At 32.6% G+C, this 25,592-nt stretch overlaps 1 protein-coding gene across 2 annotated transcripts in view; it reads right to left on the reverse strand.

Annotated features, from left to right (window-relative positions):
* The window catches only part of LOC139090249 (uncharacterized), an 81,058-nt gene extending 55,794 nt beyond the window's left edge, over positions 1 to 25,264 (reverse strand). Inside the window, exons 1-2 of one of the 2 annotated variants that reach the window (XM_070639994.1) lie at positions 25,140 to 25,264; positions 3,177 to 5,765 (exon numbers count right to left, since the gene is read on the reverse strand). In XM_070639994.1, the coding sequence (XP_070496095.1) occupies positions 3,177 to 5,092 (1,916 nt within the window). In that variant the 5' untranslated portion in view covers positions 5,093 to 5,765; positions 25,140 to 25,264. Of the gene's footprint in view, positions 1 to 3,176; positions 5,766 to 24,815; positions 24,941 to 25,139 lie in introns of those variants that run through there. The other variant, XM_070639995.1, reaches the window with a different exon arrangement.
* Positions 25,265 to 25,592: the final 328 nt, after the last annotated feature.

Genomic DNA, 25,592 nt, shown 5'->3' on the forward strand with positions numbered 1-25,592 from the left:
TAGAAGATTTTTTTTTTCTTCTTTTGATATCCCACTTTTTAGGAGCATTTTTCCCGAGTAAGGGTGCTGAATTTTGAAAGCATGTATGTCACTGATTTTTTACGTGACATTTTGATGGTTAGACAATATGCTTCTTATAGTAAATTTGGGAGTTCTATGATTATTGAGATGGTTATAGTTTCATTTTGAATTAGTCTTCATGACTTCATGACTTAAGTGGTATGATTGCTGGAATCGAATGCTTAATTTAGTACTAACACCATATTGTGGTCAAATTTTGATGATTTGTGATGTAAATGGAGTATAAAGAGACACTAGAAACTTTAACAATAGGTTCTGTATATTTGATAGCTACAGGAATTCAAGCAGAACCACATTGTCTCTGAGGTGCCTCTATGGTGATGTTACGATTGATTTCGACTCATATTTCTGTACAGAAATTGAACCTTTTTCATCTAAGTGCTTTTCCCCTTATGTACGCTTGATAAATTCTTCACATAACCTGTTTCTGTGACTTGTATGCGGCAAATATGCAACTTTCCGATATCAACATAATGATATCTAGGCTCAAATAAGTAACAGTCAACAAGGATACCATTCAAATACTTAAGCAGAATGTTGACTGTTATCTTCAAATAATGTCTTAATTTTTGTAGACTGGATACTATTATACCTAGCCTAGGCAATAGTTAGAGTTTGATAGCTGGATAACAGCTAGTATGTTAAAATAATCATAAAAAGAAGTTGTCGATCGGGATAGTATTGGTATGGAGCTTCAGGCAATACCTTTGGGAGGTCATGAATCACAGTTGATCTGTATAACCAACGATGTAATAGTATAGATTCTTAAATCTGAAATATAAACTCAGAAAGATGAACTGAGACTTCGGGAAAGTATCTAGTAAACCACAGAAGTAAGCAAGTAACATCATATCCAGCTTAACACTTCAGAAAAATTTTCAAATCAATTCTTCTCCATAGACGTCTAGTTCATTTCCTACTTGTCAAAATAATATCAATTTCTCTTTTGTGCAAAGAGCTGTTAGCATCATAAGAGAGATAGAGTATAATAGACGAGATGGAGAGATAGAGTATGTATAAGTCATGAAGACGATAACAAAAAAAAAGAAAGTTGAGGGTTGGGTGGGTAAAAAATATGAATTTGAGGAAAAAGTTTTATTGCATCATTAAAAGGCATAAATTTTAGGCCACTTTTCATTCTTATCTGACAATAAAAATCTTTTAAAAGATTATTTGCTCTCGAAACTGAGAAAAAAAAAGTTCTTATTTTTAAAGCACTTGTTAAGAAAGGAGAAAATATTCAGAATGTACGTACAATGAGAATCGAATTAGTTCGTGGAAAAGAGATGGAGACAGCTGTGAGGAGGAGCAAGCAAGCAGAGGAAAAAAAGTTTATTAACAAAGTTATGTTAGGAAAGAATGTTAAGTATTTTGTGCAGATTCTCTCATATTATGTTATTCCTCCCACTGTGCTTCGGGTTGTCCGTAAATAAATTTGCGGGATTTTCTTGTTAGAAATTCGACAAAAGTCTCAATTTTTTTTTTGTAATCCATTAAAGGATATAAAATGAATCGAATATTTGTCCTTACGCTGTAACTTTTATCTCTTCTTTTTCTTGATTATTGCTTTGGAGATATTCGATTGAAAATTCGCAATTCGTTCTTTTGTACCTTTTTTGCTTAGGCTTATAGAATCGTTCACAAATGATGTCGTGTTAGGTTCCTTTGTAATTATAATTATCAGAATGTGTCCATCTCAAATTCGAGTTTTTCGACATTACATTGTCAAAAAAATTCGAATATTTCGAACTCAATTTATTTTAAAATACAAATTTCCGTTACGAAGAAAAATAAAAGTAACGGTCAAAAAATTGGAATTTTTACGACAAATAATATGTTTTTGAAAAAAATTAACGGTCGTTTTTGAAAAATCTGGTAATTATGTGTAAAGGATTTTGTATTTTAAGCTAAAGGCTCTCCCGAACAGGCAAATGGTAAGCTTTTATGCTACATGAATGCCACTACGGTACTTAAAACCGGTCTCTTTGCCTGTAAGGATCTGCGATTCAATTTGTATGAGATGCTATTTGTACTGCATACTTTAAAACCACATTGCATAATGAAATCTGAATCAATAAAAGTGATGGACATTGCAAAGACATGTGAATGCGGAATAGAACTGCAATGTACTTAATCGAATGAAATTAATCTCAATATTTGTACACAAGATCCTCTAACAAAACTAACGTTTTTAATCCCGGAATTCAAATGTATTTAATTGATCACAGGATTACATAAAATTTAATTTTAGGATGCTAGCATATGCTTGTTTACCTAGCAATGAGACATATTCAATGGAAAAGTCTTCAAGCGAACTTGAAGTTGAATTGAATTTCTTGAGTAATGCAGGCTGTGATTAGTTGATCTTCTGTCTAGGAGAAAACTTGTCACGGTATGTCAAGTATAATAGTAGATGGATTAATCGTAGCCTGAGTTGCTATTAGAAATCACAGAAAATCCGTCTACAAACCAGAGTGACTATGGTCCATTTCCGATGAAAACCAGACTCATGCCAAAGTCAAGTCAGCCTATGACCGGATGTTACACAATTTCTGCGCCATGTGCTTTCCAAGAATCCTCTCGGAAATAATTTTAAATTCAATATTCTAATAGATATGCTTTATGAATGACTCTTTTACACGTAGATAATCTAAAATTCATTTCCTCATCAGACGTGCTTTACAAACGTCTCCTACCCAATTTTTCGACAAATTCATAAAATAATTTCGAAAACTCGTCATGAAGTGAGAGACGACGAGGAGAAAGAAAATCAATGGACTTATACAATTCTCATCAAATAATATAAGGTACAAATAAACATTAGACATGATTTGAAAAGAAAGTGGATGTTTCAGACTGAGAAGAAGGAAAAACAAAGTTTGTTATAGAAAATTAAAGGGAGACAACAAAAAAAAGGGCGACAAAAACTTATTCCTTCCTTTTTGTTTCCTATTAATGTCTTTTTCTTTTGTTTTTTCATAGATCCGAATCGATGTCAATTATGGACCGAAAAGAAAGAGCTTAACAGAGGGGATTATGAGTATGTCACCAAATGTATATTATTGTCTGACTAAAATTAAAATAGATTAACTTACCTAGTCAGCATGTTTGCACGATTAACAGCCACTTCAGCTTCAACACGAAAACGATCTTGTGCGTATCGATCGACAACACCTTCACCTAAATTAAGTGCTGTACCAGCAGTACAATTATTACCAAGCATATGCTGACTTTCAACAATTTGTAAGAAACGAGTGACGACATCACGACCGCGCATTAAATTTTTACGATTATTACGACTCGTTTCATCTAAATCACTTAAATCCAGGTCCTCCTCATGGAAGACATTATTGGGATTCGTACTTTCATCAAATTCACTATCAAAATCGATTGTATTCTCATTACTGCTATCGTCATTCTGTATGCCAATTGAATTGATGAAATCTTCGTTCTGTTGTTCATCATTATTTATCTCATCAGTTACTAAATGCTGTACACTAGCTTCATGCTTTTCATTTGTTGGCAATTCGTGAGTCATGCCAGCACTCGAATTAAAGTCTTTAATGCTACTTTTATTTGCCTTATCTGTATGCATGGTGGTATTTTTATTATTAAATCCATTAGCATGTGTTGCATTCTGTTTTGCTTTTGTTTTAACTCCTAAAGTTGAATTGATGCTGGGATGTGAAGCAACAGTAGAATTCTTTATATCATGTTTTTGATTTGCATCATTTTTCGTTTGATTATGTTGATTAGATTTTTCCATTAGACTTTCTTTTATATCCATTTTATTGCCAACATTGCCAGCTGGCTCATCGCTTAACATTTGTTCATCATTGTTGTATGTTGGATAGTCTTTCGTTGATGTCGGTACATAAAAGATATCAGCTAAATTAGACTTTATATTCATATCTATTTCATTATGAGCTTGATGAATCTTTATGTGCTTTGAAGCTGCGTGCCGTTGGGTTATTTGCTTTTCATTTATGCTGCTTTTCTTAAACTTTTGTTGTGTAGTTATTGTTGGGTTTATGTTGTTCTTATTATTCATTCCTCCTCCTTTACCATTCAATTCCGAAGACGTTATCGTAACAATACTAAAATCCTTGTTGCCATTTCCATTTATTTTGATTTGTTTAGGCGAATGATGCTTATGCTGCTGCTGCTGTTGCTGTTGCTGTTCTTTCTCTTGTTGTTTATAATGCATGGACTCGCTTTTATCCGCCTTTGTTTTGTCAATCGATTGGGATCTCATTTTATTACTTTTCACAGCAACCATGTCGACTTTTGGCATATTTTTTGTCATTTCTGTACGTTTCATATCATCACGATTATGTCTTGTATTGTAATCATTTATTTCAATTTCAACTTCGTCTAAATTTTCATGAGCTTTCAAATATTGAATTCCTTTATTCACTGTGCTTTTTATATTGGTCATAAATTCCTTTCTTTTACCATTTCTTCGTTTTCCTTGACTCACATTGTATAAAGCAGATGACGATGGTGCTGCTGCCGATGGCACATTTGATAAACTTTTCTTCGACGTATGATAACGTTTTGGTGACATTTCAGTTGTCGTTTGCATCTGTTCATGCAATACTTGGGAATGATATTGCCAATCAAAATGCCTCTTTTTGTTACCCCGTTCATCATTTCCGCTGTTTCCATAATTTCCAACTCTTGATGATGGACCAAACGTATAGTTAATTTCATAGCTACCAATTGATCCATTAAATTCATTAGTTTGACTTAAAGTGCCATTATGCTCATAGAAGCTAACGACATTTACTTCACCATTTGCCTCATTTTGCTCTTTACTTTCAACTAATGTATCACGATTCTCTATGATCGTTTGATTATCAAGTGCTTTTAATCCCCATCGAATATGCTCTTTTTCTGACGAGTGTCGAGAACGAGAGCGTCCATGACGAATAATGAGAATTTCTGATTGTGACGTCAGCTCTATTGTTATCGCAATCATCCAAATTGTATTCAATGAATACCATTGCATGTTTTCTGAGCTCTTCTCGTCGTCTCCCACTTCCTCATATACCACTTACTGTAGACGCTACTGTGAGAGATTCATGCACTCGAGATGTATATAGAAATAGAGAAAAAAAAATCAATTTGCTAATTGCTGGATTTTTTTTTTCACAAAACTTTTTCATCACACAAAATGTGATTATGGGTTCAGTCTATCTCATAATTTTATTTCATTCCATCTTTTTACATTATGTGCTTTACTTCTTCTTCTTTTTTACTGTATTTAATTCCACAAAAGCGTTAAAGACGTCACATTTTTAATTAACTTTTCCTTCATTTTTACTAATTTTTTTAAACTTTTTCTTTTTTTATTGTCCTGCCTGCTTTAACTCGGTATTTGTCTAGGACATTGTAGATTTCATTAAACTACAATAGCTTCTTCTTATTATTTTAGGCTTTACTTCCTTCTTTTTGAACTTTTTTTTTCACTTTCGTTGTTTCTTTGTGGAATTATTCTGGGAATTTTATTCCTTTTTATAGCTTCAACTTTGTAGCTTCATCATTGTTCACTTTCACTTTCATTCATTCTTTTTCTCTTATTTTCTGCATCAATTTACATTTTTCTTTTATTTGTTGGTTTTGAGAGTTCTATTTACTTTCCTTTTGTTACGGCTTGTTCCTTCCTTACGGGTATGTTGCACCTAAATTGAATATAACAGTGTTGTTAGTGGCTTGTTATTTTGTTAATTATTGGTCAGAGCTCGAAGTTGACTTGGATTTTGTATGAAATTGACTTGAGTCGCCTTTTTCATACAAAAACTAAGTCGGCTTTGAGCTCTGGTATCTAGTTTAGATTGAAATTCTTAATCGACTTAAATTCTGTGTGAAATCAATCAGATCGGAACTTATTGAAATGTTGCTACCATGGCGACAAGGTGGATGTATACTTAGAACCAAGTGGGAGCCATTAAGGAAAAACAGCCACAAGTGGCCAAGTGGCTGCTACTTGTCAAATCCGGCTATTTTCGCTAATTGGCTCCCACTTGGTTCTAAGTATACTGCCTGTATAAGTTGATTCAAATTCAATTTTTCTTACAAAATCTGACAAAATTCAAGTCGATTTCGAACTTCGGTAAGAAGAATTTATTTTACGAATGAACACTAGTCCCAGAAGTACCCGAGCAACGAACATGCAATAGGATTCGTAATAGCTACATTTGCTTATAGTAAATGGAAATAATCTCCGTATTAAAGCCTGAATTTTGGAAGAAACATGCCGTAGAAAAAGATGCGGACTTATTCTTGACTCTGGACTTAGACCAGATTCTCTAAATTTTGGACTTATTCTATTTTTATTATTCTTTCACATAATCTAACCCAAGGCCAATGTCTTGTCAGCCTGAACCGAATCATTTGTCTTTTCTACGTCGTGTTTTTCGGGATAGCCAAATTCTTTTCTATTGCTTGTGCTTGTCTTTTTCCCAATTCTATTGTATTATGTCCCAGATAAGAAAGGATAAGAAAGAATCTTTTAACATTTAACCTGTCTGAGAATTTAAAAATATGTTTACTAAGATAAAATTTGTTCGATCTAGACTGAAATGTGTTGAGAATATTTGGTTGTAGTTTGGATGGACACTTAAAAATGTGATGTAGTTTGGACTTGGTAAGATTTGAGTTCTGAAGATTATTTTTCAAGTTTGTCTTGCTGACTTCAATTTCAAGTTCATAAAAATAATTTAACGTAGTTACAATCTTATCTGCTTAATCTAAGCAAAACTAATGAAGAAGGATCCACAACTCAGCTTTTGAAGCTCCGCCAAAGTTATGAAGTTATGAAGCTCCGCTTTTATCATTAAACAGGCGGCTTGCCTGCTTGAGGCATTCATGTGGAAGAGTCGGCTTCCATTTGCTTCGTGCGCCACAGCCAAGGAAGTAAGCAAGTTAGTATAATGCTTGAAGAGCCCAACCTTATGAGCTGGAGGCACTTCGATTTAAATCTGTTGTGCCACATCCTTTAGACCTACAGATTATAGTGGGATCCGAAAAATTTGCAAGCTCTGCACATTGAAAAGGCACGAGTATGTCATAAGACCTGATGTACCCTGCAATGTACCTAGTTAAAATTTGTTATAGGCATTATTTATAAGCAAGTAAGTAAGTAATAGAGCTTTTACAGAGCCTTTGAAAGCTCCATGCTGTAATTTCCTGATTACCAACACTGCAAACATAATTAAATTTCCTCCGGTCTTATCTCAGGGCAATTTTCATTTAGAATTTTAGGAAATTATTTCATTATCTAGTGATATCAGTTACTTTAATAGGAACATAGAGAAATACGATAAGAAAGATTATTGAGATTCGCAGAGTTTTGTGGCGCCTTTTGTTGTTCTATGCCATTTATTTTTATTGAAAATTTTGTCGTTGACTCGAAATTCTTTTCTTTCAAGTTCACTTCCTTTTAAATTTTTCAAACACAAGTCAAGACTACAAGCCAAATGCGGAATCGGAAGTATGAATGTCTCTGACGAAACTTTTGATTAAGAAGAAAAATTTTGGTGATTTTTTTTTCATGCGATGGAAAAGTTTGAGGAACTATTTCAATGCCAAAAGAAACTTAATTAGTTTACCATAATATTGATTTTTGAGGTTAGGTCTGAAATAGTTATAAGCTTAGATGTGATTTAATTATAGATTATTTAATCTGTGATAAGATTTTCAAGCACAGACTAATCCGGGCTGCAAAAATAGAGAAAATTTCTTCACAAACTTTATCTTCGGACAGACATAAATTCCAATCAGCAATAGACACATGTGATTTGGGTATTATAAATCATATTGTGATCTATATTTGATGTCAATTGATAAAACTTCTCAGAATTTATTGTCTAACAAATTTGATGAATTGTTTTGTGCTTGTTGGATTTCATACACAATTTTATCATGTATGATTGACGATAGAATATTCAATAATTTTGTACAAATGAGTAACATATCCACATGAAATCTTATCTGTCAATTGATTCAAAATGCAAATTTTTGGAGAGAATTGGTCTTGGGATATTTAAGTTGTCTGAAATGTGATGGAGTTTGAATACTAGAGTATCATGAGCGCCCGTGCCGCCCATCTTCAGAATTTTCGGCTTCACATAGCTTCACGTGGCATCACATTACACCTCGATTCCCCCTGATAACCCTCAATTTTCGGCTTCACACGGCTTTACAGAATGGCTTCACATAGCTTCCGTTCTTGTATCAGCAAAGGAATTGGGTGTTTATAATATAGATTTTATAAAGTGATTCGAAGTGGCTCGGTAGCGGAATGGCTTTGTATTTAGATGTCTAATTATTGTGAGCCTGACCAAGCGGTCATAAGTTTGAGACTTGGCTGGAGAAACTTTTTCACTTGTCCTTTTTCAAATCATATGCAGCGGAAACGCGGCACCACAACTTCATTTTGTAGTTTGAAGACAACAAGCTGATATTAGTGAAAACAAAGGTTTTGTTCTAATCCCTCTATAAACTGTATAGACCACTATAAGTTTGAAATTTGAACTTAAAAAGCACGTGTTTTTGTTTATGAAATAAAAATTGTGAAAAATCATTAATTTAAGTGTTTAAAGATCGTTGTATGCTTCAATACTAGAAATACTCGATGGCACAGAGCAAATACTTGAAACTTGAGCTCTTGACGATGTCTGATTCTCAAGATTTCCAAATAACTTCTCTAAATTACTCATCGTCCCTAATTTATGATCAAACTTTGAAAAGAATCAATTTAAAATCACAAAAAAAGTTTCCATATAATTCAAGCATCTTCCCCTCAATTCCTAGTAAACGCCTCTCTATCAAGTTGAAGAAAAAAAAATCCAATTCGAGATTTTTTTTAAATTGAAATACATTAAGGCATTTTTCAAACCTTAAATCATTTACTTCTTTCTGCTCCAATTCCTCAATGTCATACAAATCGTAATGAATTTTTCTTAGAAAATTATTTCAACTAGGGACCAAAGAAGAAGTAATACCAAAAAAAAATATGTATCAACTAATGCTTACATTAAATGTGAAATGGCATAATGACTTAATAAGAAATCTAAGTCTAGAAAAATGAATTTATTTCAGCATATTCTGAGACTTTCCACTCTCGGCATTCAAAAAAGGAAATATTCAGCATTTAAATAATATTATGCAGCAGTCCATAAGTCTGTAACGAGAGTCAGTCCGTGAAAAGTTACATTCAATTATAGAGGTCATTTGTCTGTACTAATTTGAAGCTTCTAATTGTTTATGCTGAATTGTTTGTAAAAATAGCTCGAAACAAGTCATTCAATATAAATTTGTGGGCCTTGAATGTCATTAATTTTCATGAAAAATTAATTTTATTGCACGCAGTTTACTGTGATGATGAAAAATTAATTTAAAAAAAAAGCATAAATAAATTTTCATTAATTTTTGGGGTAAAAAAAGGAAATTTAATTGGGAATAAATTTGTAATTAAATCGATAGACGAGAATCTAATTAAACTTGGACTTTGAAATTCAAATATTATGATTTTTTTTGATGAAAAAGCTAATCTCATCTCTGAAACTTTCCTTTTTGAGCTTCAACAATTCTGGACTTCTTGTCATGTCACGTTCCTTTTGATGATGTTTGGTCAGCTTTTTATTCTATTCATAACAGTCATAATCTGTAGATTGAAGATAAATGTATTCTTATTATATTAGTTTTTAATAAGAACCGAGACTATAGATTTAGACTTTGATTATTCGTCATTTTCTAATTTTGAATAGTATTAGTCTTCTTTGTAACCTGAGACAATGACCGATAAGGATTTCTGCGAGAAAATAGAGGAATTCTGCTTCAAGTTCTGGTCAAAAATATTTTTTCCGCCCAAAAACTCTCAATTTTCTGTACGAAATTGTAGGAAAAATTGTCAAAATCCGATCATTGCCTTGCAATTAAGTGTAATTTCCAGTCTATTTTGCTCACAAATTTGTTCGAAATTGCTTTGAGGATTATGACTACTTTTGCCTACTTTGTGTCGCTTGGATTGCACCTTGAATTAGTTGTTACATGGTATTGCATTGATATCTAGTGATAAGTTTAGTTTTAGGCGATAATTTAGGGAGATCATATGTATATCAAAATTGATTTATATTGCCAGCAAAGTAAGTAAGTAAGTATGTCTAGTTATAAACTCCCTATAAAAAGTCATAGAATGGTAGACATTAAATCGACAAACCCTGTTCCACCCGGAAGTTTGTAAAAAACATTCACCATTTTCAACAACAACAACAACCCTCCAAAAAAAAAGTAATTTCCAGATCATTCATGCATATCCCCAAAACATGATAAAAATCTCTATAAATAAATATAACGTGAAAAATGCTTTTCAAATCATTATCACATTTGTATGACTTTTTTACATTTTATTTAATGACTTTAAGCTGCCTTTCAATTGAATTGCGATTGATGCTTTTTAGCGATAAGATAAAAAGAGGATATGAAAAGAGTATTAATTTAAATCATACATATATACGATTGTATTCAATGGAATTTGCGAAAAATTTGTAAAGTAAGCTAAATCGTATACATTTTCATATGTATGTACACAGATATCATATCAGATTTGCATAAGTCCTTTTATTACACAATTTGCAAGCATTGGGAAGTGAGTGTAGCTGTCACAATATTCTTTTCTGATAAATATTGTCATATGGATTTGTTGAGAAAACAATTTGCTGATACGTATGCGAAAATCTACCCAATTTTACATGCTGGGTTATGTAAATTACACTTTAATGCAGCAACTGTTATTATTTTGTTATTACTGAACAATGGCTTTTATTAAAATGTCATAAATAATAATGAAAAGCTCATTTTAAAATACAAATAAATGTAAGCTAACAAATTATTCCTTTAAATCATAAATTTTCATTATAATGGGCACTAATTTTTCACTGGTTTGTTGCCCGCTCTCAAAAATTATTTCTATTTTATGTAATAAATATGGTTTTATATGCTGTTAAGTAAAATATATCTCAAAAACACGTTTTTTGAATAAAAACAACTTTTTTTTTTTTTTCATTTTCCACATACGCAAACTTCACGTTCTACTCGTTCATATATTTATGTGGATCTATATGTCAGGGGTGTTGTTGTGGGAATGTCAAATACAGAATGCACACGGAATAGAAAAATCTGATCCCTGCTTGAAGTGAGTATGGCCTAAGCCCGACTTAGGCTAGACTCATTTTAATCAGGGACCGAATTTTTTGTTTTTTGTATGCCGTGTTTCTTCCGAAGATGAGGGTACAGACTATTTTTATTCAAAACTAGCTTAATGAAAATTCATTTGAAATTAGTTGGGTTCGTCCGAAATTGTAGAACTGCAGAGCAAAATCGCTGTTCTGCAGCCTTGAACGAACTATAATATACGGCCAAAATCTGCAGACCTATGCATCTAAAATGCTTTAAAGGGAATTCTAGAGCTCCTGGCTGAATTCTAGAAATTAGTAACGTAGACATATTTCCACTAAATGATATGAAGTGTCACTAGAAGGTCAATTCACAAACTAGGAAAAACAGCCGACCACAAAGTCAAATGGAAAGCCTTTGATTGTCATTAAGGCTCCACATAGGAACATTATTACATTAAGTAAGAAGGCCAAGCGAGCATAGACTTTAAATTGGTTTGGAACAGAGCCCCAAGATGAATCGAGTCAACATTTGAGTCTATCGAGTCAAGTTGACTTCAAATGTGTCAACTTTTGGTTCTGGTTTGAAGGTTTGTATTCTTGTGAATAATCAAGTTTCAGTATATGGTGCAATACCGGAGCAAAGTGTTATTTTGTACTTATCTATTGTACAATATGAAATTTGAATCAGATCTGACAGAAAAAGTGCAATTTCGATAGCTAATCCCTAGTGGGATTCGAACCCACGATTGGTCCTACGGTTATCAGTAGCTTGCTCCTATCTTTGAGGTATTCTAGCTTATTCGACTGTATGGCAATATGGCATATATAAATTATACATTTTCTCTATCCTTTTACTAATGCACTACCATTGATAAGCCATTAAAAAGCTATTAACAGAATCTCCTTCCAACAAAACCCACGAAACTTTTACTCAACAACATATTCGTTAAATTGACGATGTCAAGAAAACTTCATAAGAATCTTAAGTGACAAATCTCTATTTTGCATGAAGTGGTATCGAGCATGATGATGTCAAGGTATTTTACACTCCATATATGGTGCCACACCTCTGCCACATATTGTCAAAGAAAGAAAATAAATAAATTTTGAAAGCTGAATGTAAGGAACGAGATGTTTCAAACATATAAATCACACTGTCAATTTTCAAAAAAAAAATTAATTTCATTTTAAGAGCTGAAAGCTCCATCACTCAACGATGCATGAGAATAAAGGCAAAAGACTCCACTTTGCTATTGCAGAATGTCGGAACATAACTGATTTATGTGAAAAAGTTTATTTTTCATGCACAAAAAATATTGTTTTTTTGTTTGTTTAAATGTGGCCATAATGAAGGCTGTTTTTCGGCACTAAAAATGAATTTTTTGCCTGCAGCCCAAAAAAGCCATACAACAAGTAAATAATTTTATAATAAGATTTTCGCTTGGCATGATTTATGGGAGTCATTAATGATCTTAAGGAGTTACTATGGAAGAAGAAGCAACAAAAACGGAAGCGAAATGAAGGAAAATATTGAAGAAAATATAATGCAAATTAATAACATTGTTTATTTATTTTCCGCAATAAACTCAACATAAATAAAAGGTAGAGATGTAAGATACACGTTCTCATATATCATTCTAGTGAATCATTACAGCTATGATATTTCAATTTATATTTTTTTCCATTCTACACATTCATTTTTTTTTTTGTGCTGAACTGAATTTTTACGGACGAATTATATTGAAAATGTTGGGGTAGTTAACTTGAAGGGAATTTAATGGCTATAGCTTTAGAATTGATGTCTGGGTTTGCAGGATTGAGGATATATAGAGTTAAGTTTGCTGGTCAAATTAAAATGCTTGGTCAAATTTTAACTGAAAGTCGTGAGTTAAGCAGTTAAGCGCCTTGCTGGTCAAATTGGGAAAAGTGCTTGGCTCAAATTTGGTATGGCAAATCCAAAAATCTTGAGTTCAAATCCTGGAATATCCAAATATGCCCTTTTCGGAAGTTTTTAGATACTTCGACAGCTTAATGAACCAGATGAAGCCACTACTGTGTCTTTCGAGAATGTGAATTAAGCAGAGCTCGAAGTAGACATGGTTGAAGTCGGCTCTACTTGACTCGATAAAATTATCTCGACTTGAGCCTACTCGAAGTCGTTTTAAAAATCAAATCGATTCGACTCGAATTCAAGCTCTGGAATTAAGGAACGTTATAAGAATTCGAGGCGTAGAGGGAAAAATAGAGACAACAGCTGCAAGATTGTCTTTCAATTGTCAGTACGAATATTGTCAACAATATTGTCAGAACGAACCTGAAAGGAATTTTGACCCCCAAACTCAATTTTCCTTCCGGATTACGCACGTGCTATTTGCTTGGATTTCTTAATGTGTAGCAAACTGGATAAAATGATATTTTTAAAAGGAATAAAATCACAAAATTTAGGATAATTCGAGCTATCTACATAATTTTGGGATAAAGATCCACTTCATTAATGCATGTCTCTTTGTGTACACAATTCCTTTGATTCCTGTCTCACTCAAAAATTCATTTACTTTAATTACAAAACTTAATTTTATAATTCGTATGTAAAGTACCACTAATTATATATTTTGTAAAGTTATAATACCTTGCATAAAACAGAAGAATAAGAAAGGTAAGAAATAATGAAATAAATAGCATTATAATGTACACAAACATACAGCTCAAGTACCTTGCTCCTTTGACGGGGAGAATGGAAGAAAAATGTGAAGGAAATAAGAATTGTTGTTCATTATTAAACAACCTTTTTTCTGCTTAATTGCAGCTTTTTTTCTCAGAAAAAGTTTAAATCTTTTTAATGATGCTCCTTAGCAGTTTATATTATTAGTTTCTAGCACTTTCGAACTCATTCCCGACTTTTTTCTCCAATCTTTTTCCCGTCTTTTAAGCCTACTCGTAATTTTCCTCTTATACCCTTTTCATTTGTTTTTAAGGCGTGAAAGCAGCATGACTACTGTTAACATTTAATTACATAGACTACTCCATTTTGCACCTTCTACTTCCTATTTCTCTCTTTTTATTTTGTTTTGTTCCTATGTTTAACGTAACGAATTAATAACCTTGTGGCTGATGGATGGAAAGAAAAGAAAGTTCACGAAAATCGCTTTCTCATGAATAAAGGTTAATAATTTCTAATTTATTATGTAAGGAACGTACAATGCCCGAGCAACATGAGCAACATGAGTGACATGTGCGACACATTATGTTTCTGAGCGACAAAAATTAAGAAGACTCACTGAGCTTTTAAGACTTTAACATCATGTGACCATATGACCATAACACTATATGACTACATGACCTTAACACCATATGACCATATGACCATAACACCATATGACTTTTATCTATTTTTTTATATGACCTTAGCAACATTTAGCCTCATGACCTTAACACCATATGACTACATGACCTTAACAATATATGATCATGTGACCTTAACACCATATGACCATGCGACCTTAACACCATTTGACCTAACGGCGATGAATAAGTCATTCATGGCGGAGTTTTTCTTCATTTGTGTTATTTTGGCGGTAAAACGTGATGATTGCTGCTTTTACAACGTCATCGTCATCATGTGCCACTCGGGATACAAAAAGCGATTTCTATAAATCTCTTATAGATGAAAATTTTTCTCCGCCTTTTGAATAGAGTTGTAATTATGAAACATTTAAGAAAAGGCAATCGGTTGGAATGTCCTCAAAAAAAACTTTTACTCCTTTTCTTGTTACTCACTTGCCATTCAATAAAAATGCTCAAAATGAGGGTTCCATAATTTTCATCATCATTATCGTTACCAAATAATTCTTTTCATTATTTTCCTAATAAAAATTACTCAACACTTTTTATGTGTCTTTATGCTTTTGAGCCTTTTTAATTTTCAAAAAAGTCATTTCTAAAACTACCTTTATGTTGGGAGATTCTTCATTTTTTTTATTTCATAGGTAATAATAATACTGTATTTTTATGAGAGGAATTGGATATGAAACAGCAGTGATTTTGGCCTTAGGTAGGCCACATCTGAGAAATATGATGGACATTCTTTGTATTCCTATTGTTGGCATGTGATGTCCAATTGGAAATTATTTGTATGAATTTGCATAATTTATGATTATTTGCACCTGATTTCCTGTTCTGTATGGAAATGTAGTTGATTTCATCAATTTAAGAGATTAAAGCTGTTCCGTTCCTGTAATTACAAAATGAGATTTTTTGGGTTTTTTTTTGAGCATTTTTCGAGAATTAAAGCTTTTCATCTACAAACAGGGTCCGTTTTGCTTTAATCATCTTCTAGAGCAGCATGATATCATTCAAGCCTCTTTTTTGGAACGTTGTCGACAAGCAAAAACTTCCAAAATTATGAAACGGCTGATTTCAACTGATTGCTATTTTCAAAGTAATTTGCCACATCACGGTTTTGAAAACTAGAAAGTAAGTACTTTAAACTAGTATGCGTATGGGGGAAATCGACCTTCGAGATAGTTTTCATACATTTTCTTCTTCATTTAGACAAGTTGTCTCTAAGCTAGATGTAATTCGAAAAAGTCCAAAAAACAAAGTGAATGTCCCTTTTTTTTTCATTTTGCCCCATAGTGCAAAAAGCGATTTCTATAAATCTCTTATAGATGAAAATTTTTCTCCGCCTTTTGAATAGAGTTGTAATTATGAAACATTTAAGAAAAGGCAATCGGTTGGAATGTCCTCAAAAAAAACTTTTACTCCTTTTCTTGTTACTCACTTGCCATTCAATAAAAATGCTCAAAATGAGGGTTCCATAATTTTCATCATCATTATCGTTACCAAATAATTCTTTTCATTATTTTCCTAATAAAAATTACTCAACACTTTTTATGTGTCTTTATGCTTTTGAGCCTTTTTAAGGCTTTATGTTGGAAGATTCTTCATTTTTTTTTATTTCGCAATAATAATACTGTAAATGAGAGGAAGGGATATGAAACAGCAGTGATTTTGGCCTTCTGAGAAATATGATGGACATTCTTTGTATTCCTATTGTTGGCATGTGATGTCCAATTGGAAATTATTTGTATGAATTTGCATAATTTATGATTATTTGCACCTGATTTCCTGTTCTGTATGGAAATGTAGTTGATTTCATCAATTTAAGAGATTAAAGCTGTTCCGTTGCTGTGATTAAGTTTTTTGAGTATTTTTTGGAGAATTAAAGATCGTTTTAATCAGTTACTTGAGCAGCATGATATCATTGGGCCTCTTTTTTAAAACATTGTCGACAAGCCGTTCCAAAATTATGAAACGGCTGATTTCAACTGATTGCTATTTTGGAAGTAATTTGCCACATCTTGCTCTTCGAGATAGTTTTCATATTCTTCATTTAGACAAGTTGTCTTTATAGAATGCCTTGAATGTTAATAATTTTATAGAAGGCAAGCGATTTGATTTTTTCATAGTGGCGCCCCAAGAACTGTAAGCTTTAGGTTAATTAATACAATCTTAAAATGATAGAAGATCAAGTCGATAAAGATAGTAATGCACTTGGGATCGGCAATTTGCAAGCTGTGCTCAGCGATAAAGTCAGCTTCAGACGCAAACTAAGGGAGTCCATGGATCACATTTAATCTGTATAGTCAGCAGAAGTAAGTAATTAAGTGTGCCGTAGCACAAAAAAATGTTGACCAGCACTGATTTAGAGGCTGCAAACTTTCTAAATAAAAACAATTTAATGCTCAAGGGTATGATATATTGCATGTGTATACAGGTGCTGTCACTAGGTAAAAAGCTTGTAAAAAAATTTAATTACTGCGTCATATAAAAGCTTTAATAAAAACATTAACGTGTATTTTTAGTGACAAACAAAAATATTTTCCTTTAAATTACAAAAATTTTAATAGCAGTCTACAGATGCTTAGCTACATATGTTGTGATAACTGAGGGGATCGTTTGATAATCTAAAGGAATTATTAGGACTCACTGGGATGAAGGCATCCTGATTGGGCAATAATGGTTATTACTAGTTAAACGTTAATGTCCCAATTGATGCTGGTTCTAACGTTGCTAAGTTAGGCAGCCATACTTCGAAGGGAGTTTTATAAAATTGGGAAGGATTTTGTAACTTATATCTAAAAAAACCTTGACAAACTGAAGAATTATGTCCAAAAAAAGGAAGATATAGGTTGACCTGGCTACACCACAAATTGTGGACGACGATTAAATTTCTAAACTTTTGACCTCCAAGTAACAATATTTTCCAAAGTATTATATGTACAATATTTCTCATGTTTCATTTTTTTGCAGCTTCAGGCTGCCTCCTCTAACATAAATTGTCTCGATAATAACTGAACAATTCTGTAAATACTTCTTGAATTTACATGAAACAAATTCTGTTGATTAAATGTTCTTGGAAGGAACAAGGATTAAATGTGTTGGTAAATGAAGCAACGACAATATTCAGGCAGATTAGGATATTCTGAAGCAGTGTAGCCTAAACTGTGTAGCACGACACAATGGTTTGTCAAAGAAAAAAGCTCAAAAATGCAAAAATTCCAAAAAAAAGCTTAAAAATTTTAAAATTCCAAAAAAAGCTTTTTATGCAACCATAACCGATCGACACAAATTATTCATGACATCCAGGTGGCTGCTACATGGAGTCCAAAGAGCAATTCCCATGTTAACTGCTATATAAATTGATACTTAGATGTCATATGGACGTAGTGTGCCGTGGTCTACAAAAGCTTGCATAACACAGCACTAAAACCTTTAAAGCTGTGAATTCTATTAAGCATAAAATTCTCAGAATCTAGGTTAAACCTTAAAATAAACTTCAAAATATTATATAAAATATTTTTGTTGGAATCGCTGCGAAAAGAAATCGATTTTTGGTATCTTTTTGTTCGGCCTGTTCTAAGAAAATATTTCCTTTCTGTGAACTGTTTGATTGAAACCTGTATAAACTGTTGTAAGCTGACAAAAATTTATGAAAAAGGTAGGAATGTTCAGAACAAAAATTGTTCATTAATTGCCAAAGCGTGAATGCCTGTAAAGGTATTTTTATTAAATATTTTTAATTAAATATATGTAGATCTAAATGGATCTAAATATAAATATGAATGGATGTAGTCAGTTAAAAAACCGGGAGACTGAATGATTAGAGGTTGACCTGGATGCTTATAGAAGGTTCTGGAATTGGAAGTCTTTTTTCTAGAAGTTAACCCTAACAGGCAATGAGCATAATTTTATGGTACAGAAATACCACTATGATACCTAAAAGCGATCTCTTTGGCTGTTAGGGTAAGTGATCTTGAGCAGCATATCAGAGGCGTATTCGGAAAGAGAGGAGAGGGGGTTAGGTCCTCCAAAATTTTTGAGATCCATACAAAGAATTTTAAACTTTTTTCGACTTAGTTCCTTAATTTAATTGTTAGGACGCTGCGTTGACGACAAGCCTTAAGAGTGCATTGACAGCAACAAAAAGTCTGTTTTTGGTCTATGTTTATGGCCAGAAATGAAGTTCATCGCATCTTCCTTTTCAAGATCGCCTCTATCATTAACTCTCTTTGACAGACTCTACGTGCCATAATCGTCATACCTTCCATTATTACACTTTAAAGAGTGCTCGAGGTCGTCCCGTCTTCAAAAACATAATTCACGTAAACAAAGAGCTCCCCTGATAAGCAAACATCTTCTTAGTTCCTTCATGCTTAAATTGAATTCTTCTTTTCCCAGAATTTAAGTTCTGGTCAACAAGCTTAAATAACAATTGAATCACCGACCAAGCAATTTTATCCTACAAAAACATCCACAGCATTATTCAATTTTGCAAAGTCAGCTTTCTTTTTAGCTTTCCTATTGTTGCTTATTATCAGCACAAAAAAACGAGGAAATTTTGTAATTTTAACTAAAGCGAAGGATGGTGAGAAGTTTCCAATCGATTGAACAAGAATTAATTTTAATTAAATATCTTCTTTGCACTTCTCATTTGAGGACTGACTGTATATAGAAGCATTGATACGCTTATTATGTGTACATAACAAAGTAAAACAAGAAGAAAACTTTTTAATTTATTGTATAATTTTTATGATTCTTTTTTTTAAAAAATTTCTAATTACTTAAGTTTTTCGATTTTGATGTTAATTTATTCATCGAGCCTCAAAATCATCTCTCGGATCTGATGATTAAGGCAGGGATGGGCAACCTTTGTGTCGCGGCTCATTAGTATGTGCAGCCAAAAATGCTTGAGAATGTCATGTTATGTACAGTTGCAGTTGAGACTTACCATCATAGTGTGCCGCGACCCACAGGTTGCCCACCACTGGATTAAAACGAAGAAATGAATTTAAAGAATCCACGTGAGACCATTCTTCTTGTTTGATTCATGAACATCTCTTCTAAGCTTGTCGCATAGCAATTTGCAAAAATTATGAGCCTTAATATTTCTCAGACTTCTTTACTTCCACTTAGCTTTACAAAAAAGACTTTTTCTCTCTCTTTTTTTACGTCACATTAGAAAAATTGCTGCTTTTTTTAGAGGTTCTTTAAGCATGCGAAAAGATTGAGAAAAACTTCCAGCTTGGATAATTTTTTGTCATTAACAGAAGCCACAAGCGTCTCAACTCGTCGTTTGATGTCTATACCAAGAAAATTTTTGGATGTTAAATTGAAAAAACTCACGAATTTTTTTGCATGACATGTTCACATAAAAAATATACAATAACAAGCACATAATTTACTTCTGTTACATTTGGATAATAACAAAGTTTCATGTAAACACTGGATATTATGAAAACATGAGTGTCATATGAGTTTCTAGCTCATTAAATATTAAATCGCAGTTAACTATGGATTTTCATTTCCACGATTTTTACTGCGTGGGAAATGGAGAATTCCATTTTAAGCACATAATTGTAAATCACATTAAAATTCACACTTGCCTCAACACAAAATTTACATAAACTGTCCAAATCAGAAAATTTATGGAAATTTTACTCAATTTTTTTTTGCGGTTAAACTTTAATGGCAAGCATAATATAAATTTATAAAATTTCTTTGAAAAATTCCTCACAGCAACACGAGAGTAAGTACATGACTGAAACAAATTCTCGAGACAGCAAACTTTATATATTTTTGATCATGTCAGCAACTTTTTCAATTTTAAGAATTTTTTTTGCTTTTTTCGGGGTGAATAAAATTGATAAGGATTTTATTTAAAGAATTCTTTTCGTGTGGCTGGAAAAATTCTTTAAAAAAATTTGTGAATTTGTCGGAGAGTTTGGTAGAGTTAGGATCAGAAATGGAGGGCATTTTGGGGGTCAAAATTCAACATTCATGTTTAATTTTATCAATTTTTAATGAAATTTGAAAAAATAATTTAAATTGTTAAAATGTGCCTCAGGTAGGTATCTTCAAAACCAAGAGTAAGACTTCCCAGACTCGGTTTCGAGATTTATCTTAATTTTGAAGAATTCTTTTTGGACAACGTTCGATGGGTATGTTTCCTTCTCTCCCACAAAGAATAGGTCCTGTCAAAGATGAAAAGGCACTGTTATCTACAATTTGTTGTTGATCCACCGTCTATTGTCCTACCATAACAGTTTGTAACAAAATCATGAAGCATAACTTATATTCCGTAATAAAATTCCAACCCCATTTTCCCATTACTTTTAAGTAGGGTGGCCAGAGGATTTTCGCCAAAAATCGAGACACTTTAAGAAAAAATAGGGACATTTCACTGCTTTGTCGGGACACAGCAGCAAGGTAGAAAAGTAGAAGCAGTGTCCCGGCAAAAATACAGCAGATGGCCTCCCTACCCTTAAACAATACGTAATTTTCGAGGGTTTCCTGGCTCAGATTTCGAAAATTCATCGAAACCATGAAGACGAGATTTTGGGAAATCCTAGCCTCAGTCAAAATTAAAGACATTTGTACAACTTTAATTAGACATCACAAATTAATGAATTATAGTAGGTTCTCAGAATAACTTAAGTGGATTAATTGGTCCAAAATCCGGCAATAGACCGGCGAGACTCTGGAATGGTGCCGAGTTCACCATCTTGTCAGAGTCACGTCGATTTTTGTTCTGATTTTTAATAGATTCATCGAATTGTGCTTTTCGGGCCATTAACTAATGACTTGTAGATTGCCCTAACTGACAAAACACTTATGTGAGCATGCTCGTTTGTATGAAAGAAGTGTGCTTTAAGTATGTTCATTAATGTGAGCATACTCTTTGTATGCTAGGGTTGTTAACTGTTTTGCTTAAAATCCTGGAATTTTAAACCCTTTCTTTACATAAAAATTGAATGATATAAGGAACTTTAGATGGTATAAGAGTTCGTGGACGACCAAAGAACTCTTGGAAGGAAGCTGTCGATAGAAACAGTAGTTCATTTGATATTGGAAATTGACAGACAGAAGCCAACGATAAAGAAAACTTATCTTGCCATCTGAGGGAAGTCATGAACCACAATTGATAGAAGTAAGTAAGCAAGGAAGTAAAGTGAGTAAGTAAGTATTAAAGAATTTGGATATAAAAATACAAATTTCCAATAAACGTCACTTACGTCCGACTCTTCAAGTATCACATTTAATCCAACCCTCTGTCTAAATACCTTTAAGCATAGCACTTTTTCTCCACAAAATTTTCATAAATCACGATAAAGGAAAAACCTCTTGACACCAACGCAAAATGGCAGCATTAGAACCACTAAATATTAAAGTAGAGCAGCCAGCACGAGAGGAAAAAAGAAAATCCTCCATTCTCAGAAAAGGCAAAAATGTTAAAGTAAAGTAAATCCGAGTTTATCATCATCAGCACTAAAGTGTGTAAAGTTCTTATGCTGATGATCATCCAAATATTCCTATTCCTTTTTTTTGCAATTTCCTTTTTCGAGTACGATGAATTTTTTTTTTGTTCGCTTCACATGCACAAGCAGCCAATTTAAATAATGCAAGCACACGAAAAATTCAGACTTAAAACGTTTTGGTAGTAAAACGCTTCCATGAATTCACGTTTGTCTTCCTTTTCTTTGCTTTATACTTCTTTTTTGTGCCATTTAAAATAGGAGATTATGTGCTATGTAAAGCTCTTTAAATCACAAGTTTTCTTTTTTTGCTATCGAGCTTTAACGAGCACGTATTCTAGCATGTAACATTTTCACAGACATTTTAACATCTCCATTCAAAGTTCTCTTCCTAAAAAAAAAGGCATAAAAATTTTTTTTCTTTCCTTTCTTCTTTATATGAACATTTCAAAATGTATTTTTTCCTATTGTGTGGGAATCATTATCATGATATTGCATTGTTGCCACAAGTAGTAAGCCTTTTAAGAGAGATTATTGTAAACACTGTTAAAGGCGGGGGAGCTTTTTTATTTACTTCTTCTAGTTTTTATTTATCGAATATTTCCTTTAAGGTCTTTTATTGGATGTTGTGGTTTGTTTAATGGTGGGATGTAAATGCTTTAACTTTGACTTGATGTTTTGTTTCGAATTAAGTTTTTAATCCAATAACAGATCAGAATACATTAGCCATCAGAACAAATACTAGGATGTAATTCCGTCAATTATGACTGACAGAGATTTGAAAACTTTAGGGGCCGTTCACTAATTACGTTACGAAAAAAAAGGCCCTTCCCCCTTCCCCCTTAGAAGCGAACGTAATAATGAACAGACAAAAAATTAATTTTTTATGGAACTGACAAAAAATAGAATTCATAGCATTAAGGCATAGAATTAAATAATTTAATAAAGGTATGCTCAACCAAATGGTCCGCGACATTGAATCCTTAATATGGCAAATTCTTATTATTTTTTCACTCAATCTTCATAATTTATTGAGAAATATTTTTCAATTTTATGCAAAGGTTCTCGAGACCAAAACTTCGAATGACTTCATCGGCGTTTCCGCAGCAAAGGTCAAAGACAATTCAGATTTTTCATGACTGAATCAACTCTCAAAAGTCGGCTTGAATCGATTCGATTCCATACAAAATCTAAGTTGAAGACTTCGAGCTCTGTAGCTCTGTGTTCTCAGTAGGGAATAAATCAGAAATGCTTTAAAAGAGGCATGGGCACCTTGAGATTTTTTGTTTGGAACGCAAAAAGTAAAGTTCAAGAATTAAAATTATTTTTTTAAATTACAAATTAAAATTAAAATTGAGTCAAAAAATTTTTCTTAATTAATTTTTGGCTCCAAAAACTTTAGGAAATTGAAGAATTTTATCAAAATGGACCTCGGTCTTGACCTCAGTCCTCAGTCCTGGTTTTGGTCTCGAAAATTAATCAAACCGAGATTTTGAGAAACTTTAATTTTATGTTTGTCACTGACACAAAAATTTGAAAATCACCGATTTAAGAGTTTGATGAAGCAGAAAATTGATATCGTAATGATTAACTTTTTTAAGCTGGTAAGTAATTAAATACACACTTTATTGCTGAAGATATTTGGGAAATATGAGTTAAAATTTCACTTTTGACAGGCAATCGAAAAACAATTTTTGACACTAAGATTTTTGGCCGAAAGAAATCAGCTCGAATTTCACATGAAGACAAGTCTTTCCCATACAAAATTCGCATCAACTAGAAAATCTGCATTAAAGCACCACAAACTCTTTTTAAAAATAACACAAAACCAATATTTAAGCACCAATAACATCGAAGGTCAGAACATTGCTTTAACCTCAAGTGTCTTGAATATTTGCTATGCCATAGAACTGTGGTCGGCAACCTTTTTTAGTCCCATGTCAAACCTTAGCTCTAGAATATTTTTCGTGGCACAACACATGAAATGAAATTTTTTAAACGGCACAGAAATGGAGTGAATTTGTTCAACATTATTTTGATTGGGCATAAAATTCTTGTCAAGCTTCAAAAGCTCAAAAAAGTGGCACTAGACTTGAAATTTTAGTTATTTTGATATTCTATTAAAATTTGAGAATTTTTAAAAAGTTGTCGATTTTTAGAAATTTTTGGAAAAATTTCCCGGTCCACCTTAGATTAATCACCAGTATCAGCACCCCAAACTACACAAATTGGTCACTACTGTCATAGAATAATGTCCATATAAATCACCAAAAACTAGCAAAAATCACCAAAAAAATTATTTCCCTAAATTTAATTCTAAAATCATCAATTTATCTCTTCTTAATTTTTTGAAACTTTTTTAAGGCTTTTCATTGGAAGTAAATTTATAGCCATACTTTTTTAAATAAACAGAACCACTGGTCGAGTGTAGGTTTGGAAAAATAAAGATTTTTTTAAGAAGGCTCAAATAAATTGTGGACACTTTGTAGGAGTCACGACTGATCTAAAATTCTGAACCTCACTAAAAATATCCATGGATGTCACTAAATGTTTTTTTTAAATTATTGGAATCAATCTCGATTCTTTGAAGGACTTAAACAAATATTAAAGCAATTAAATTTTTCCAAAGACCTTCCCAAAAATAAATCATAACTGCCTATTTGCTCACAAAAAAAAAATTCTGCAACTCAAAAGCAGCCCACTTGAATTTTTATTTCCATTTCCTTTCATCCACAACCTTTTCATGTAAAAGCAAACACAAGAAAATATCATTAAATGACTATCATTCATCCGCATCTCAATATTCTTTAACATTTTTTCAGCACTTTTATTTATTTTTTCATTATATTCCTTTCTTTTATCCTTATGCATGTGACATTCACTTATGATTCCTTCTTTATTTTTAATACACATGGGAACTGAGATAATATATCACTAATAAATCCAAAGAATGAGGCGGATGTAAATCCATTCGTAAAATAATCCTCCATTATAGGCTATTGAAGGTTCGGAGAGGAACTAGTAATCCTCATAAGACCTAGATATTTTTTTGATTAATCACCTCATCATCACCTGATATTATTAAAAGTCCTTTTAGATATATTTTTATCAATTTTTTTTTAAGTCTTCACTTAACACCTAACAAAGTATTTCCATCACAAGCGCAAGGATGAATTCGCGAACACGTCCGTACAGATGGAGACTTTGTAAAAAACTAACTTTTTTTTTTCGGTATGGAACATTTGAAACTCCTGAAATGTGTTAACTTCCTCGTTCAGTCGTCTGTGTATACACACATTTTTTTCCCTTTTTGGTGAAATTCGACTATTTACTCAGAGAATTGAGTCACAGATGAGAGAATGGATGTAATGTCAAAATGCAATCGTTTCTCTTCAAAACGATGAGCTTTTCAGGTGATATTTTCAATAGGATATAAATCCTCATGTTTTGATAACTGACAGCATTTACACTGCGCATGATCAACATAACATGCAGGCTCTCTAGCCTTAATTGA

The sequence above is a fragment of the Chironomus tepperi genome, unplaced genomic scaffold (genome assembly GCF_022539635.2).
Source record: "Chironomus tepperi strain 1889 unplaced genomic scaffold, CSIRO-AGI_Ctep_v1 contig_217, whole genome shotgun sequence".
Classification (NCBI taxonomy): domain Eukaryota; kingdom Metazoa; phylum Arthropoda; class Insecta; order Diptera; family Chironomidae; genus Chironomus; species Chironomus tepperi.